We start from the raw sequence: 15,529 nt of genomic DNA on the forward strand, positions 1-15,529 counted from the left end.
GTATCAACATACTTCTATTGGGAATAATAGTTTCATTCTTAATAGACGAATATAAAGACAGTATTTTTAAATTCAGATACTAATGAAATAAATGACGTGGCTATCTATAATCTGGGATATCAAAATATCTATCTCCTGGATTATCCGAATTGTCATACCTTGTAATAGACTTGCTCATTATGAACATCCTGCACAAGTAATTGTCACTTTTGACACTTGTCACACACAAAATTTACTTCAAATAGACGGGAACAAATGTAGCTGTAGCGAAATTTTTGCTTCAAGGTACAGGAATTTTGTAGCTTCGCTACAGCAACAATCTTAAAAATGTAGCACCGCTACAGCTATAACTACATTTTTTTTAGCTAGCTACAGTAGCGCGCTACTTCCAACCACTATGTGTATATGCATGTAAACTTCTGCTAGAATTTTATCTATTTGAATTGAGTATACTTGTTAAACCTCAGCGCAGATATTTCCGTAGTTGGTTTTACAAGGAGTAACAACACGTGCTAACAGTTAACTAACACTTTATTAGTGTCCAACCCAACCGACCGTGACACGATGTACACGACAACATTCCTTGCATTCTCCACAGACTACCCACTACAGAGCAAATACAAATTTATAAGTCAATTTGACCATGTTGGGAAAGTGTGTCGTTTGTACAACGTTCAACAATACTCAATATGCACTAAATAATGTACTCATACTTTTTGCAATTGTTTATGCAGTTGTTTTCCTTCCCTCCTCCTATTACTTTCGTTCTTTCTCCTAATTTATTGTATTGTTGTAATTGGTTTGCATTTCCATTATTGGATGTACGCCTATTGTAATTGGAGGTACGGCTTTGTTATTGGTGATAAAAATATCACAAAAATATGTACATTTAACCATCAATGGAGCATTCTAAGTATAAGGGTGACGAAGTAAAATATAATACCGTGGACGTAACATAGTTGAATAACTTGGACAGGATACTGGAAACATCTTGGTACTGTATATTGTAAACTTGTCACAAGAGATATACAGTGCGTTCATTTCGATCTGCAGCCGAGAGATCGGGAGAAGCGTGGCGGGCGGCGCTGACGGAGATGCCGACATTTGCGGCCTGTAATGCCCGCTTATTTTTATAGACATATGCAGACATTTATATAAATATTGCAAAACGATCACTAACCTGTGTTATAACACGCAAAAGTTCTTCTGTAATTCATCCAAGTTCTGCTCTTATATGCACAAATAAATACGCTTTAGAAACGATGTTAAGAGCCACAGATAATAAAACATTTTAATCATAGTTTTGACCAGTAACGTCCTGCTTAAGTTTATATCCTTGAAAGAGTTTTGTGCCGATGGGGATCGTTTGGAGGTTTTGAATGTGCAACACTGTATCAAGATTACGCTGTAGAAGAAACCGTTAAAAGTCAATAGTGTTCGTGAGCTTCCTTGCAATCCGAAATCTCCGAGCTCGAGTTTTTTGTTCCTTCGCGACTAGATGAAGACAGAGTTGTAAATATAGTGGCGAGCAATGTAAACCAAGAGCGTGTTAATTTCGTACTGTGCGCAAGAGTGTTATTCTTGGTTACTTGCAGTTACTTGTTTGTGTTATTGTAGTGTTTATGTGTGACGTGTCAGTGAGACGATTGGAATGCCAGCCGCAAGATTCACGTTAGCACAAAGATTTTTTTATGTATGACACGTACCTACGTGAAAACAAACTCGTGTCGAGACGTGTGTAGGTAATTTGTACAGATATTCCCATGCGTTTCAACTCCACACAGAGATACGGTTAGACATCTTGTCCTTAAATTATGAGAAACTGTATCGTTAAATTTTAAAACACCTAAGCAAAAACGACGGATTCTAACCGAAGCAAAACTCGATGATATTGGTGCAGCGTTAGAACTTTCTCCAAACAAACCTCTACGCCGTGTTTCACAAGAGGTGGGCGTGTCAAAATCATTGGCACATACAGTCACTAAGCTACTAAAATTAAAACCATACTCTTATAACACAGGTTAGTGCTCGTTTTGCAATATTTATATAAATGTCTGCATATGTCCATAAAAATAAGCGGGCATTTCAGGCCGCAAATGTCGGCATCTCCGTCAGTGCCGCCCGCCACGCTTCTCCCGATCTCTCGGCTGCAGATCGAAATGGACGCACGGTACATGAACTTGTTTTCGTGTTGGCGCATGGTGGAAATTTCGCAATGGTACCATCGAAACTGCTTGGAATAGGAAGCAACCTGTTGCTCCGATTTAGGATGCTGATAGACAATGAAGGTTAGCGTGAATGATATCAGCTCTCGTGTTTTTTTAAGTAACCTTGCCTATTTTGCAAGGTGTTTTAGGCCACCAGCAGGAATAGAACAGGAAGTACTCATATTGCTCACCCAATGGGACTACTTCCGTCAAAGTATGTGTGCATGTATTGTAGGAAGGTACAGATAAAGAAGCTTCCCTGTGAAGGAACTTTCTGAAATCTAGAGAAGAGAATCTCCTAAATACTTGCCGCTACTTAGACTTCATCTTTTAAATAAGACGAACGAATGTTATAGATGCTGTTCATGCTCTGTTCATTTATCTTTCACCAAAGTCATGAGCAAAATAATTTCTGCTGTCTACATTTTCACTCTTCACTGCAAACAAATTACACAAAATAGTTTTACCTAATGTCTGTAATGGTCGGATTGACCATTACTGGTTTGTGTTATTGTATTAATTAATTGCTCGCCAGCTACAAGGTGTAGGGTTAATTAATGTTTTCCATGTGTGTACTTTTATGTTATTATTGCACGTAAATGTATATTCTTAATGGATTGTGATTTTACTGGATATTAGATTCCCCTGTTTCTTAGCTTCCCAGTGGGAGAGCTGTGTTTCAGAGACCGTTGCAGTGGAAAATTCCAGTGCTACGGGTCTACGTTCACAGAGGGGGGATTTTTTGGGGGGGGGGGAAATCCCCGGCATCCCACCCACCCACTCCCTGCGACGGAGTTATATATAGACTCTCTAAAATTGGGCATTTTTTTGCGGAGCGTCTATATATATATATATATACGGTATTTGAAAATTAACGGTTCTTGTATTGCGGGAAGTCATTTTATAGGCACCACTTTTTCTGCTATTATTAGTCTCTATGGTGTATTGGCAATCAAAAAATCTGTTCTTGATGCTTTCTCAGTTTCTGAAAAATATTTTTTTGCAATGTAGAATTAGAGCCGCTGTGCCCTAGTTGGTAGGGTGTCTGACTGCCATGCGGGAGACCCAGGTTCTATTCCTGGTGTGCGTGTTCCGAGTTCGGAATTTTACCTGGAGGGCAAAGGCGGCTGGAGCGTGGTGCTGATCACATCACCTCCAATATGGCCGAGATCGAGAATATGTAGTGGGGGTGTGGGGCCCTACTCCCAAAATCCCATAAATGTGCCTTCGTGGCATAGTGCTGTATGGAGGGGGAACTTTACCTTTTACCTTACCTAATATGAAGTGTTTATTTGCGGCAGAGTCTATATATATAGGGTGTTGCAAAATACCTGTTACAACGCTTGGGAGGTGATTTGACAAGTAAATACAAGGAAAAAAATAACATGTGAAAAAATGTCGAAATCGGCACCGTTATCGAGTGACAGGCGTGCGAAAATCGCCTCACACCATGTTTAAAGTACAATAACTCAAGAAAGAAGAAAGATGTCAATGTCGGATTAACAGAATACAAAGAAAGTCGTACCTGACGAATACAATGGTGCAGCAATTGAGGCCCAGTGTGAATTGCGCAAGGGGACTCTCAAAGAAAGTGGGGAATCCCCTGATAGAAAATATAGGAAATGTACTACTATTTTCTACATATGTGTGGCTGAGCTACGCCAAGGTGTATTAAACGTAGAGTACGTATTTTAGTGTTCTTTCTCGGTTTGCAACAACTGCGTGAACACCTGTGTGACATTACGTGGGTGCTAATCATGGTAGTTGTGATCCGTCACTCGAGGGAAAGTGCCCCCCGTTGTTGGTCAGTTCTCGAACAGGACAATGGCGGAGTACTCTACCCACGAGCTTGCTGATATGCATCTCGTTTATGGAGAGGCAAACCGAAACAGCTGTGAAGCACAGCGTTCGTATCACGAACATTCTCCCAAGAGGCGGTTACCAGCATATTCACTCTTTCAAAGACTTGATGCTCGACTGCGTGAAACTGGATCTCTATCACCCCATAGGTGGGATTGTGGAAGACCCCGCACTGTGCGCACTGAGCAATTGAAGAGGACGTGTTGGATGCGATACGAGACCGTCCTGGCACCAGCACACGTGTCATTGCTCGTACGCGACAAACCCACCACAGCAATGTGTTCCGCGTTCTTCAGGAGGAGGGATTGCACCCATACAAATTGCATAAGGTGCACTACATACTGCCCACGGACTTTCCCCATCGCATGCATTTTTGCCAATGGTACGTGCAACAAACTCTTGCCAGTCCAGATTTCCCAACAATAGTTTTGTGGACCGATGAGGCAATGTTCACCAGGGACGGCATGTTCAATTGCCACAACAACGTCTGGGATATGGACAATCCGCATGCAATCATTGTGCGCCATCATCAACATAGGTTCGCAGTGAATGTGTGGTGTGGCGTAGTAGGTGACCACTTGTTAGGCCCGTACATTTTTCCCTCTACTTTGTGTGGTTGGAATTATCGGGTGTTTCTACATGACGTATTACCTGAACTTTTGGAAAACATGCCACTGGCAGGTATACAACGTATCTGGTTTCAACACGACGGCGCCCCCGCGCATTTCGACAGGGGAGCCAGGGCCTTACTCAACGATATTTTCGGAGATCGTTGGATTGGACCTATACCGTGGCCACCTCGCTCCCCCGACCTCACACTACTTTATGTCTTTGTTTGGGGAGAAATGAAAAGGCTCGTGTATGAAACCCCTGTGGAAAGTGCTGAGGACCTCGTTGCTCGTGTTAGTGCCGGTTGTGGGACAATTGGTGACATGCCAGAGGTATTTGCGCGTACCAGACAATCGGTGCTTCGCCGATGCCAGCCTTGTCTTGAAGTCAATGGCGGACATTTTCAACAACGTCTCTGAGTATACCGGTGTTTGTGAGCCCCTATCAGCACCGCATAGTGTCCTTTAGTGAAAGGTGGGAGTGAAGATGCCGGAGATCGCTATACTACATACCGTCGATCTGCATGTGCGGAGGTTGTGCGCTTCTCAGGGAAATCCCTTCAAGATGTGCTGTGCCTGGAAATGTTACATGCCATTGTGTGCGCTTTCTCGTCATTCTCAGTCTTAATTCCTTCGAGGATTACCCACATTCTTTGGGGAGCTCTCTTGTAGTAGTATGTACAGCCTGACGACATGTGGCCATTGTTTAACTTTTGTTTTTTGTACTGCAAAGTAGTGTGTCAACATTAGGGGATTGAAAACGTTTATTCCTGGTTTTCCCGTATTTTTATCCATTTGGGATGGTGTCCCAGTAGTAGACAAATTGGTTTATTTTCTTCTTCGTACCGCAATGTGAACCGTGTGCAACAGGAGATTTGCATTTATTTTCCTATTTCCCGAATGTTGGACGGTGTCCCAGCAGTAGTGGGACATGTGGACATACGTCGTCATTTTTTATTGGCTACATTCCGATCCCAACATAATGTAGAAAATAGTAGTAAATTTCCTGTATTTTCCATCAGGGGATTCCCCACTTTCTTTGAGAGTCCCCTTGCGCAATTTACACTGGGCCTCAATTGCTGCACCATTGTATTCGTCAGGTACGACTTTCTTTGTATTCTGTTAATCCGACATTGATATATTTCTTCCTTCTTGAGTTATTGTGCTTTAAACATGGTGTGAGGCGATTTTCGCACGCCTGTCACTCAATAACGGTGCCGATTTCGACATTTTTTCACATGTTATTTTTTCCTTGTTTTTACTTTTCGAATCATCTCCCAAGCGTTGTAACAGGTATTTTGCAACAGCCTGTATATAATATAATAGAGTCTTTTCCTTAGCTTCATTTTGCGGCAACTCTTTTTATAGTTAGTTTTTTTTTGCCTTACTTGTGATGAAACGAATTTGCGCTTGCATCTATATATAGAAGTTTTTTTTTTTTGTCGCACTTCGCTTCAAGGTCACCGCAGGGAAGGGGTTAATTCGCAGACTGAGTATCGGTGGGAATCGGTGAGAGTATCTTTAGCTGTTGTATTGGTAACGGTTCAAAGTGTATCAGAGCTCCTTCATGAAAAGATGAGCGTCCTTGGTGTTGGAACACGAAGGTTCAAATAGTGGTAGAGTATTGACATTTCTATGTTTTTGTTATTCATCTACATCACATTCTTCCTAATGGTTAAAATAATCGAAATGTAAATGTAGATATTCTGGATTCTTAGTCTACAGACTGCGTAAAGACTAAATTAGTACCTGCCATGGAATTCCTCCGAAGATCAGTAGGAGCATGTTGTCTATATATTCCCCTGCATCCCGTGGTGTCAAGGTTCCCAACCAATCAGAAGAGGCTATTTTTTCCGCCGACACTGCAGGGTTGTAATAAGCAAAAGGAGCAGACACCACCTGTAAAGAAAAAGTTCGAAATTTTCATCAATAAATTAGAATTGGTGGGCGAAAAAATTACCACAACGGTAAGTATACTTTCAAAAATAGTTTGGTATGATTCGCCATTGATGAATTGAAAGTTCCTGTGTCCAATTCTACACGAAAATATATTTTTACACAAAATCTTTGTGATCTCGATGAAATCTGCACAATGGCTTTAAGAACAATTATGTTACAAATGTATTGGAAATCATTAGTGGGGAAGCAGGGAGGAATTATTTTTTAGGCTATAGTGCCATTTCATGTAGCCCTACATACTTTTCGCAAATGAGTATTAAAAAAAAGCATTTATTTACTTAGTTTTACTTCTTTGCTTGGGGACAGACGAATTTACAGTGAAGGACATTTGACTCCTTTTGCTTCTTGCGTCACCTATGCTTAGATAGCTGACATACGATGCCCGGAACTGGAAAGGTTAATTGAAAAAAAATAATGTGGGTTAATGTAGACAAAACGACGTGATTTATCAGAAATGGTTCCTTTTCTTTGTGTTAAGAGGGATAATTTCGCACCAGGCATGCATTTATTTAAATATCGTCGGTATTGGCACTGCTACTAAAGAAAATCCACGCATAATTTGAGAGTATGAATTTATCCCCATGTTGCAAGTGGAAGCGGTTTTTAAAGTTGAATATTAAGCTAGATACCATGTTTGAAAAATGTGATGAATACGTACCTACAGAATCCCATGTATTCTTATGGAGAGACAACTTCAAATTAAAGTTACCGCTAAACAAATGGGAGTTTCGACTATTTCTAGCGCAAATATCATTTTCAATGGGTCCATTACCCGATCATATATTTTTTCCGCCATCGGAAGCTTGATATCTCCAAGAAAACGAGTAAAATAATTCTCCTATAAGCGTAATGTATTTCTCCTTGCCTCCTACAGCCATCCTGGCAGTGTTGCCAAACCTGATGTGCATAAAAGAGCTACATTTCACCAAGAGCTAAAGATGCCTTTCAAGGATCTAGATTTACGAAGGCTGCATAAGTGTCTCCTAGGGTAATTTAGGTGTCAGAGGGGAGGGAGCGCTGCTATTATCATAATATTTAAAGTCATGGAAATGTATTCTTAGTTTTCACCGCCTAGATTTGGCGGCATTACCCAACTCAATAATTTTATGATGTTCATATGAAATCGAAAATAAAGGATTCCCGGATAATAATATTGACATCTTCACCTTAAGCCACAGCTCTTTATATAAAAATACCTTGACGCAGCCTATATATGAATATCACGTCACGTCCAAAATGTACACTCATGGCAAAGGTTGGTCCTTATGGGCCGGAGCCAGTGGTGGCATCATGGTGGGGTAGAGGACGGGTACCACAGTTCACAGTAACGAGTGCACGAAAGAGCCAGATCTGGCTCCAAAAGAGTGAAGTTGGCAACAGTGATGGACAGCTGTCCCAGCGAAAAAGACCTAGGGGAAATTGTCCCTCGTCGCCTTAATTCTGGTGTTATTTTGTCCATGAATATATTACCTGTAGCAGTACATCTCATAATAAATTGCCTATTCTCCATCCGCTATAAAAACGAGGTTATCACAGACACTAAATTCCCACGCCAAAGATTCCTGCACAGCTCCAGTTAGAATAACAAGCCACGTGTATCTATTTGTGTACATTGACTTTCATCTTACAACGAACAGATTATAGATTACTTAGAAAGTAGTTATTATCTTCTTACGAAAATCCGTTTCAACAGAAAGTAAGAAGTGTGTAAACTTACCAGTCCGAAGACAATTGACGCCAGTTGTATGACGTCAGTGTAACTAACACTGTAGAGACCGCCCACCACAGTGTAAGCTGCAGCGAAGGAAGCGCTGATGATAATGGACCATGTGGTGCTCAGTTCTACGATTACCATCAAGGACGAACCTGTGAGAAAATATTAAAATACATTATTACTATGAAGAAGTTCTCTCGGGATATCAGCCAGGTGATCCAGAATTTTTTTCTTTTCTTGCAGAAGACAGTATTTAGCACATGCAGCCGGAAAAAGTCGTATATGTCCAACGTTATTAAGATGTTAAGAAGTTTCGCATATAAAGTGATAGTGCTAATGAGTAAGACTCCGGATTTTTATGTACTATCAAAGTACAAAATATGTACATAAATATGTAACAATAATTGATAAAATATGCACCTAAATAGCCTATGTGTTATCAAAAGGATATGTACTAAATATGTAGTATCAAAGAATGTGATATTAATAATAATTGAATATCCAGGCAAATTCAAGAATTCTGCTAGATATTTATTTCATACACCATAATTTTAAGGACATAAGTTGATAAATTTATAAACTAAAAGAAACACAGCAACGTGTACATATTTAAGAAAGCAATATTGTTAACAATTAATTACTTTTCACATCGCAAATTACACTGGTCAACATGATTTTCTTCACAAGAAAACTAAATGGCGAGTTTGGTGCACTGTTTTGCCCTGAATTCAAATATGTAATTAGAATTTTTCCATCAGGCACAGTTTTTCTGTGACTGTTACTTTTCGAAATTGAATTGTAGCGTTCATTATGGCCTGCCATGGGATGATTTGACGCGTGTTTCTTTTCAAGATGTATAGGTGTTGTTCACCTAGTTCTCTTCCAAAGTTAGTTTGAAGGCTGTGCTGATCTATAATGGCAATGATTACCATCAGTACCTCTAGCCCATGCAGCTGGTACTAAGGAGACATATGAAAATATGAAATATGTGTTGAAAAAACTCGAGTATAACAAATATAACTTGTATATCTGTGGAGACTTAAAGGTGAATGCCTTACTGCTTGGTTTGCAGCTTGAATACATTAAATTTTGCTGTTTCTTGTGTGAATGGGACAGCAGGGATAAGAAGTCTCACCACATTAGAAATTTGCGGCCTAACGTGAATCTCTTATTCCTGGGCAGAACAATGTGGAAAATAGCCCTTTAGTGAATCGTAAATTTACGTCCATTGCATATGAAATTGGAAGTCATGAAAAATTTTGCGAAAGCAATGGATAATAACTCTACTGTATTTATGTACGTACTTGAAATCTAAATTTCACAGTGTCAGTGATGTGAAACTGAAACAAGGAATTTTCATAAGGTCACAAATAAAATCACTAATGGCTGACATACATTTTGATGAACTGTTAAACCCACTGGAAAAACAGCCTGGCAGTCGCTTAAATACTTATGTTGCAATTTTCTTGGAAATCATAGAGCAGAAAACTATTTTGATATGGTGATTGATCTTGTGAATTCATACAATTCTATGAGACGCAACATGTCTTTAAAAATTCACTTCTTAGACTCCAACTTAGAAAATCTTCCGGCTGTCAGCAATGGACATGGCGAGCGTTTTCATCAGCAGATTTCTACAATGGAAAAAAGGTACCCAGGCAAATGGAGTCACTGGCTGACTACTTCTGGACCATGAAGAGAGATCCTAAATGCAAATCATTATCTTGAACGTTTTAAGTAAGCCAGAATGGTATATTTCTTTATTATATAGATGTACGTTAAGTAATGTTTTCATAAAACTTTATATGTCTGTCACACGAAATCCCTGCCTGATGGCAAAAATCTAAAACTATATTCGCATTCAGCATGAAAAATACTTCTAGATTCAGTTAATTTTGTTCTTGTGAAAGAAAAAAATTCATTTTTGTAGACCAGTGTTATTGTAGAATATGTAAATGTAGGTGCAGATTCAAGAATAAATGTATACAGGACTTACGCCAGCAACAGTTCCCGTTCTTTTCCCTTTTCTTTGTCTTCAACCTGTCTTTCGACTTGTCTGTCAATTTAAGGTGACCATAAGCACTATGCATCTCATTGGTTAGAAAATATGACATCACATGAGCTACAAATTTTCTTCCTCATTTTTCGGAGATCGAAAATATAGGGAAAAGGCTCAAGATAGGAAAAATATCGAAATATGTATTTTATGTAAAGTAAATTAGCAAATATGTAAAATATGTAATATACTGGCAAATATGTAAAAATATGAGCTACAAATTTTCTTCATCATGTTTTGGAGATCGAAAATATAGGAAAAACGCTGAAGATAGGAAAAAATACCGAAATATGTATTTTATGTAAAGTAAATTAGCAAATATGTAAAAATATGAGCTACAAATTTTCTTCATCATGTTTCGGAGATCGAAAATATAGGAAAAAAGGCTCAAGATAGGAAAAAAATACCGAAATATGTACTTTATGTAAAGTAAAATAACAAATATGTAAAATATGTAATATCTTGGCAAATAGGTTATGTAAAAATATGTAACATGAAATTTATGCAAAATCATATCATTTATATAATTCGTTGACATTTCCCTGTTCAAGGTGTGTATCTAGAAAGGAATAGAAATTGTAATTACATACAAATCCGGGCTCTACTAATGACATATTGTTTTTATTAGCACCTTGTGAATGTGTGGCCGATATGGAAATAATTTCTATAAATACACAGACACACAAAGGGGAAACAGAGAAAGGATATGAGTAGCATCAACAAAGCACGTCCAGTAAAATTGGCACTTCTTGCACAGATACTAATAGAGCAGCTTACAGTTTTATATTTTATATATCGACCGTTTCATAAATAATTGAGGGTTTACAAAAAATTATTGCAAGTAATGTATTAAACTTACGTTAATGAAACCAATCCAGAACGAACCAGGAACTCAAAACAGTTCCTTTACACATACAAGTGTTCAATGTGTGCAACACGGGTGAAAAACTGGCGAAGTTGTTCAAGCGGTTTCATATTTATGGCTTTTGAAGTAATTAATAGAAAAAAATTAAGCGTTTTGCAAAATTGCATAATTATGGAAATTTCAGATCACATGAATTTATGGCAGGTTATATAATGCCGTCATTAAATAGAGCATAAAAAACTCTACAGGATAATGATTTCACTGTTTGAAATTTATGACTTTTACATTTTGTAAATTTTGTAACATCTGTCGGCGCAGCGGTGGTAGAGAAGGACAGAGCTATTGGCAAAACTCATGTATTAGAGAGAGAGGGAAGTACTCCATTTACTTCCATACTGACTTGTAAGGTTGACACACTGTCGACGGTGTTTGAATACGTATCTATTTTCATGTCTGGGAAAAAGAGAATACGTATGGTAACCTTGCTTGCGCCATGTCATCTGTCGTTGCATTATATTGTATACCAATTGCGTAAGTATGGATTCAATTGAAAGACCATGATTTGAGGGACTAATTTTCTTTGCCAATATAGCAACAATTTGCGTCGCAATTGAGGATGGTACAAGGCCTAATACAATTTTTTTTTTAAAAAAATAGTTTTTTAATGACACAAACTTGGCCTTTAGGACAAGGACGTATTTGTCCCCTTATCCCTCGCTTCTTGAACTTGACATTATTTAGAACAAGATAATACAAAACAGACATGTTTAACGATAGCTGTAAATTGCAATAAAAGGCACAACAGCTATTAATTAGCCTACCAGAAATTAGTAGCCATGATTTAAAAACAAGACACCTTGCTTTAAATTTGTAATACAGGTAAATCATAGTATATTCGGAAAGATACAAAAGTTATATGTAAGTACATGAACATATGAAACAACATACAACTAAAATTTACAATTATTAATACATATTCTGAATTGAAAGTAGATACTCGAAAATAAGAGAAAAAAACACCGACATTATTTTATAACATAAGGAATCCCTCTCCCCGCCCTTCCAATTTACCTGTGATCGCCATTGTTCTATTTAGACAGAGAAGTCGGAAAATGATGCGAGTTCTACATATAAATATTTATTCTAATCTAGAATGAAATATCAGCAACATTAGGTACAGAACGCTAATTGGTATTCATAGGTGGCCGGCCTCGTGGCGGAGTAGTTAGCACATCGCGCTACGACGCCAGGGGTCCACGGTTCGAATCCTGGCCTGTGCATGGTTGTTTGCGAGTGTTCATTCGTCAATTTCATCATATCATCACTCATCCCCATCTTCGCAAATTGGCCAAAAGTGGCACAAAAAAGCGAAATAAAATAAAGTAAATCAATCAATCATTGGTATTCATAGGTATAACTATAAGAGTCTAGACCCCTCCTACCAATAACTTCATCAGGGAACGTCTGTTCAGTTTATTGCTTGTGGAATTTCTCAATTTCAGAATGGATTAATTTTGATAGTCCGCTCCTACCCCCCCCCCGCAAGAAAACCTAGCTATACTTATAATGACAATGCTAATGGATCTCTGGAAGCATTACAACATCCGTTTTATGGTACAACATACCTAGAGCCGCCAGAATTGCACCAACCCAAAAGACGTCACCGCTAAGTGCTGGAAGGTAGAGCAGGCCTCCTATCCTGTTGCCGTACTTCTGCTGGAAAGGATCGATCATTGTGACGTAACGAGCTTCCCTCATTGGTTTAGTGAAGAACAGCGCACCTGCAAAGTAAAGCATAACAGCTATTTCCACCAACAGCACTTGTACATTTCACTGTTATGACGTAATCGATATGTCGTTTCGATAGAAAGAAATAATAAAAAATTAAGGATTAGAACAGTGGATTTGGTAGCATCGGTGGCCGGCTGTATTAGGTATTGACTAGGTTCTAGTTATGGCCGAGGCTTGGATTCACCACATCCAATGAGTAATTCCTATTCTTGTTTAACTTATCGAGACGAATCGAACTAAGGCTTAGTCTCGTCGCGTAATGATAACTTAAACCTTTCGAGCAGGATATATGTTTCGGGTAGCCATCAACCATGTTACTGGCCTGTGACGCCATCGCACTGGACCTATAATGTTATTAAATAGTTTGTTTACTAATTTCTTGTGCAAGCGCTGTCACATTCGAATAGGGGAAAGGAAAGAGTAAAATCTATATTATCTCCATTTGTAATCATCATATGTACTACAGATAAAGGAACCCCGTAGGATACTAATGTTTTTAGTGTGTTAAACGACAGATAAAATAACTGTCAGTGGCAACAATGAATCTGTGGTGCACGGCTGCATACACAAAGGATAAAATGTGTTTCTCTTGGGCTTGTATCGTCGGAAGTATATTTTGTCGGTGGTTCACGGTGAAACTCTGTTTATGTGAGTGTGTGTGTGTGTGTGTGTGTGTGTGTGTGTGTGTGTGTAATCAAAATTCAAGCATTATGCAAATACTAATGACAATGTTAGTTTTGTGTAGAATTTGACAAAGAAAATGGGAGCTGTCTATATTTTCTCCTTTCAAGACATAAAGGTCTCGCGGATATAGTTCGTACAGGGCTTCGCTTTCCCTATCTGGTGAGGGGCACACTCAGCTTGCAACAAACAACAAAACTAAATGATAAGAGCTCTAAACCTGGCCCTCCTAACCTAACATTTCCTAACCTACAATCATAGGCGTAACTACGGGGTGTGCCGGGTGTGCCTAGGCACACCCTAATGGGCTGCTTTATCAAAGAGAAATAAATACAGATATTTCAATAAGAGCGGCAGTTTGTAAGAAGTTGAAAATGTCATTACGTGGTACAAACGTGTGCATTATCGCTGATGAAACGGGTGTCTATACATTTTCGATTTTTTGATGTCGTTGGAGAAAGAGGATATTTACTGCATTCTACTCTGTACTGCATCGCCTTTCTTCTATACCTGTCATAAGCTGCACGTGTGAGAGAGAGCTTTCTCCAAGCTTACCCAAGTTAAAACTAAATTAAGAGCAACTCAGAAGCAGGATAGATTGGAAGCCCTGCTCTCGCTATTTGTGGAACAGGGAAAAGCTTAGTCTATTGATGTAAATGAAGTTATTGATGAGTTTAAGAACATTGTACCTTTTGACAAACGTCTCTTGTTATAGATGACGTGTATTTTGATGTATTTGTTTGTAACATTTATGAACATTTTGTGTGTGTGTAATTTCTATGCAATTTGATTTTTTTCTGCTACATATATTCAGAAATTTTCAACACTGTCATTTAGTGAATTTATATTCCTTTACAAACATCAGTGCAGTTAAAGAGCCAAATGATTGTGTTGCAAAATATGCTATTAAAAAGGTTACAAGGCCTCATTTTGTTTCATTGTGCACACCCAAATATAAAGTTCTAGCTACGCCTATGCCTACAATTCTGTTTAGGCTGCTTATCTACAGCAGAGAATGTGGTAAAATCCCCTTTTTGTTGTTATTACGCGTTATATCCATACGTAGATTGTTGTGAATTTCTTTTATTTGCACACTGTAATTTTTTTAAATTTTACATCCCAATATGAAAGGGAGGCATGTAAGAAAAATATTTAGAAGCATCAAAGGTACTTACCGAACACAAGACTAAGGCTGTACCCAATGGGTACTTGGCAACCTGCTAGTCCAGTGCTGAACATAATCTCGGCCGTTCCGTTGATGTAACCTCCCCCTACCCAGGTTGCTGCAAATAAAAATTGACATCATTAAGAAAATAAGAAAACAAGTAAGTAGCGACACTTATCGGTGAATGGGATTAATGTTAATATTTCACAGTAGAGTGTGAGATTAATGAATTGCGTAATGTTTATTTCAACTATATACTATTTAAATTTTTAACACAGAAGAGAGCAGAAACTTAATAATTAATCTGTTACATGATTATGAAAAACTAAATATGTTGACCAAGGCAGTAATTTATTTTATTAAAAACATAAACTAAACGTAATGTTTCAACCTTCTAGCAAGGTCTTCATCAGACACTGTATCAAGTACAAATGTAACAAGATACAAAAACAGGGCATTATATATACACAAACATTACTCCCTCCAGACTATTAGAAAGTTGTTCTGGAACTTTCTAGCATGTGGCTTTCCCTTGTCAACTATACTTTCACCTAAAAGGCTAAAACATATTTACTTCCATATAGAATGTGGTTGTACTTTTTATCTCACGCTCTTTTTCCTTC

The 15,529-nt window shown here is 38.4% G+C and overlaps 1 protein-coding gene across 2 annotated transcripts in view; it reads right to left on the minus strand.

Annotated features, from left to right (window-relative positions):
* The window catches only part of LOC145994853 (high-affinity choline transporter 1-like), a 73,207-nt gene that overhangs the window by 28,732 nt on the left and 28,946 nt on the right, over positions 1 to 15,529 (minus strand). For both annotated transcript variants that reach the window (XM_083131247.1, XM_083131248.1), the window contains exons 3-6: positions 14,917 to 15,024; positions 12,895 to 13,050; positions 8,352 to 8,500; positions 6,425 to 6,574 (exon numbers count right to left, since the gene is read on the minus strand). In XM_083131247.1, coding sequence (XP_082987373.1) covers positions 6,425 to 6,574; positions 8,352 to 8,500; positions 12,895 to 13,050; positions 14,917 to 15,024 — 563 coding nt within the window. The remainder of the gene's footprint in view (positions 1 to 6,424; positions 6,575 to 8,351; positions 8,501 to 12,894; positions 13,051 to 14,916; positions 15,025 to 15,529) is intronic.

This window comes from Lepisma saccharinum, chromosome 11, assembly GCF_977018435.1.
Source record: "Lepisma saccharinum chromosome 11, izLepSacc3.1, whole genome shotgun sequence".
Classification (NCBI taxonomy): Eukaryota; Metazoa; Arthropoda; class Insecta; order Zygentoma; family Lepismatidae; genus Lepisma; species Lepisma saccharinum.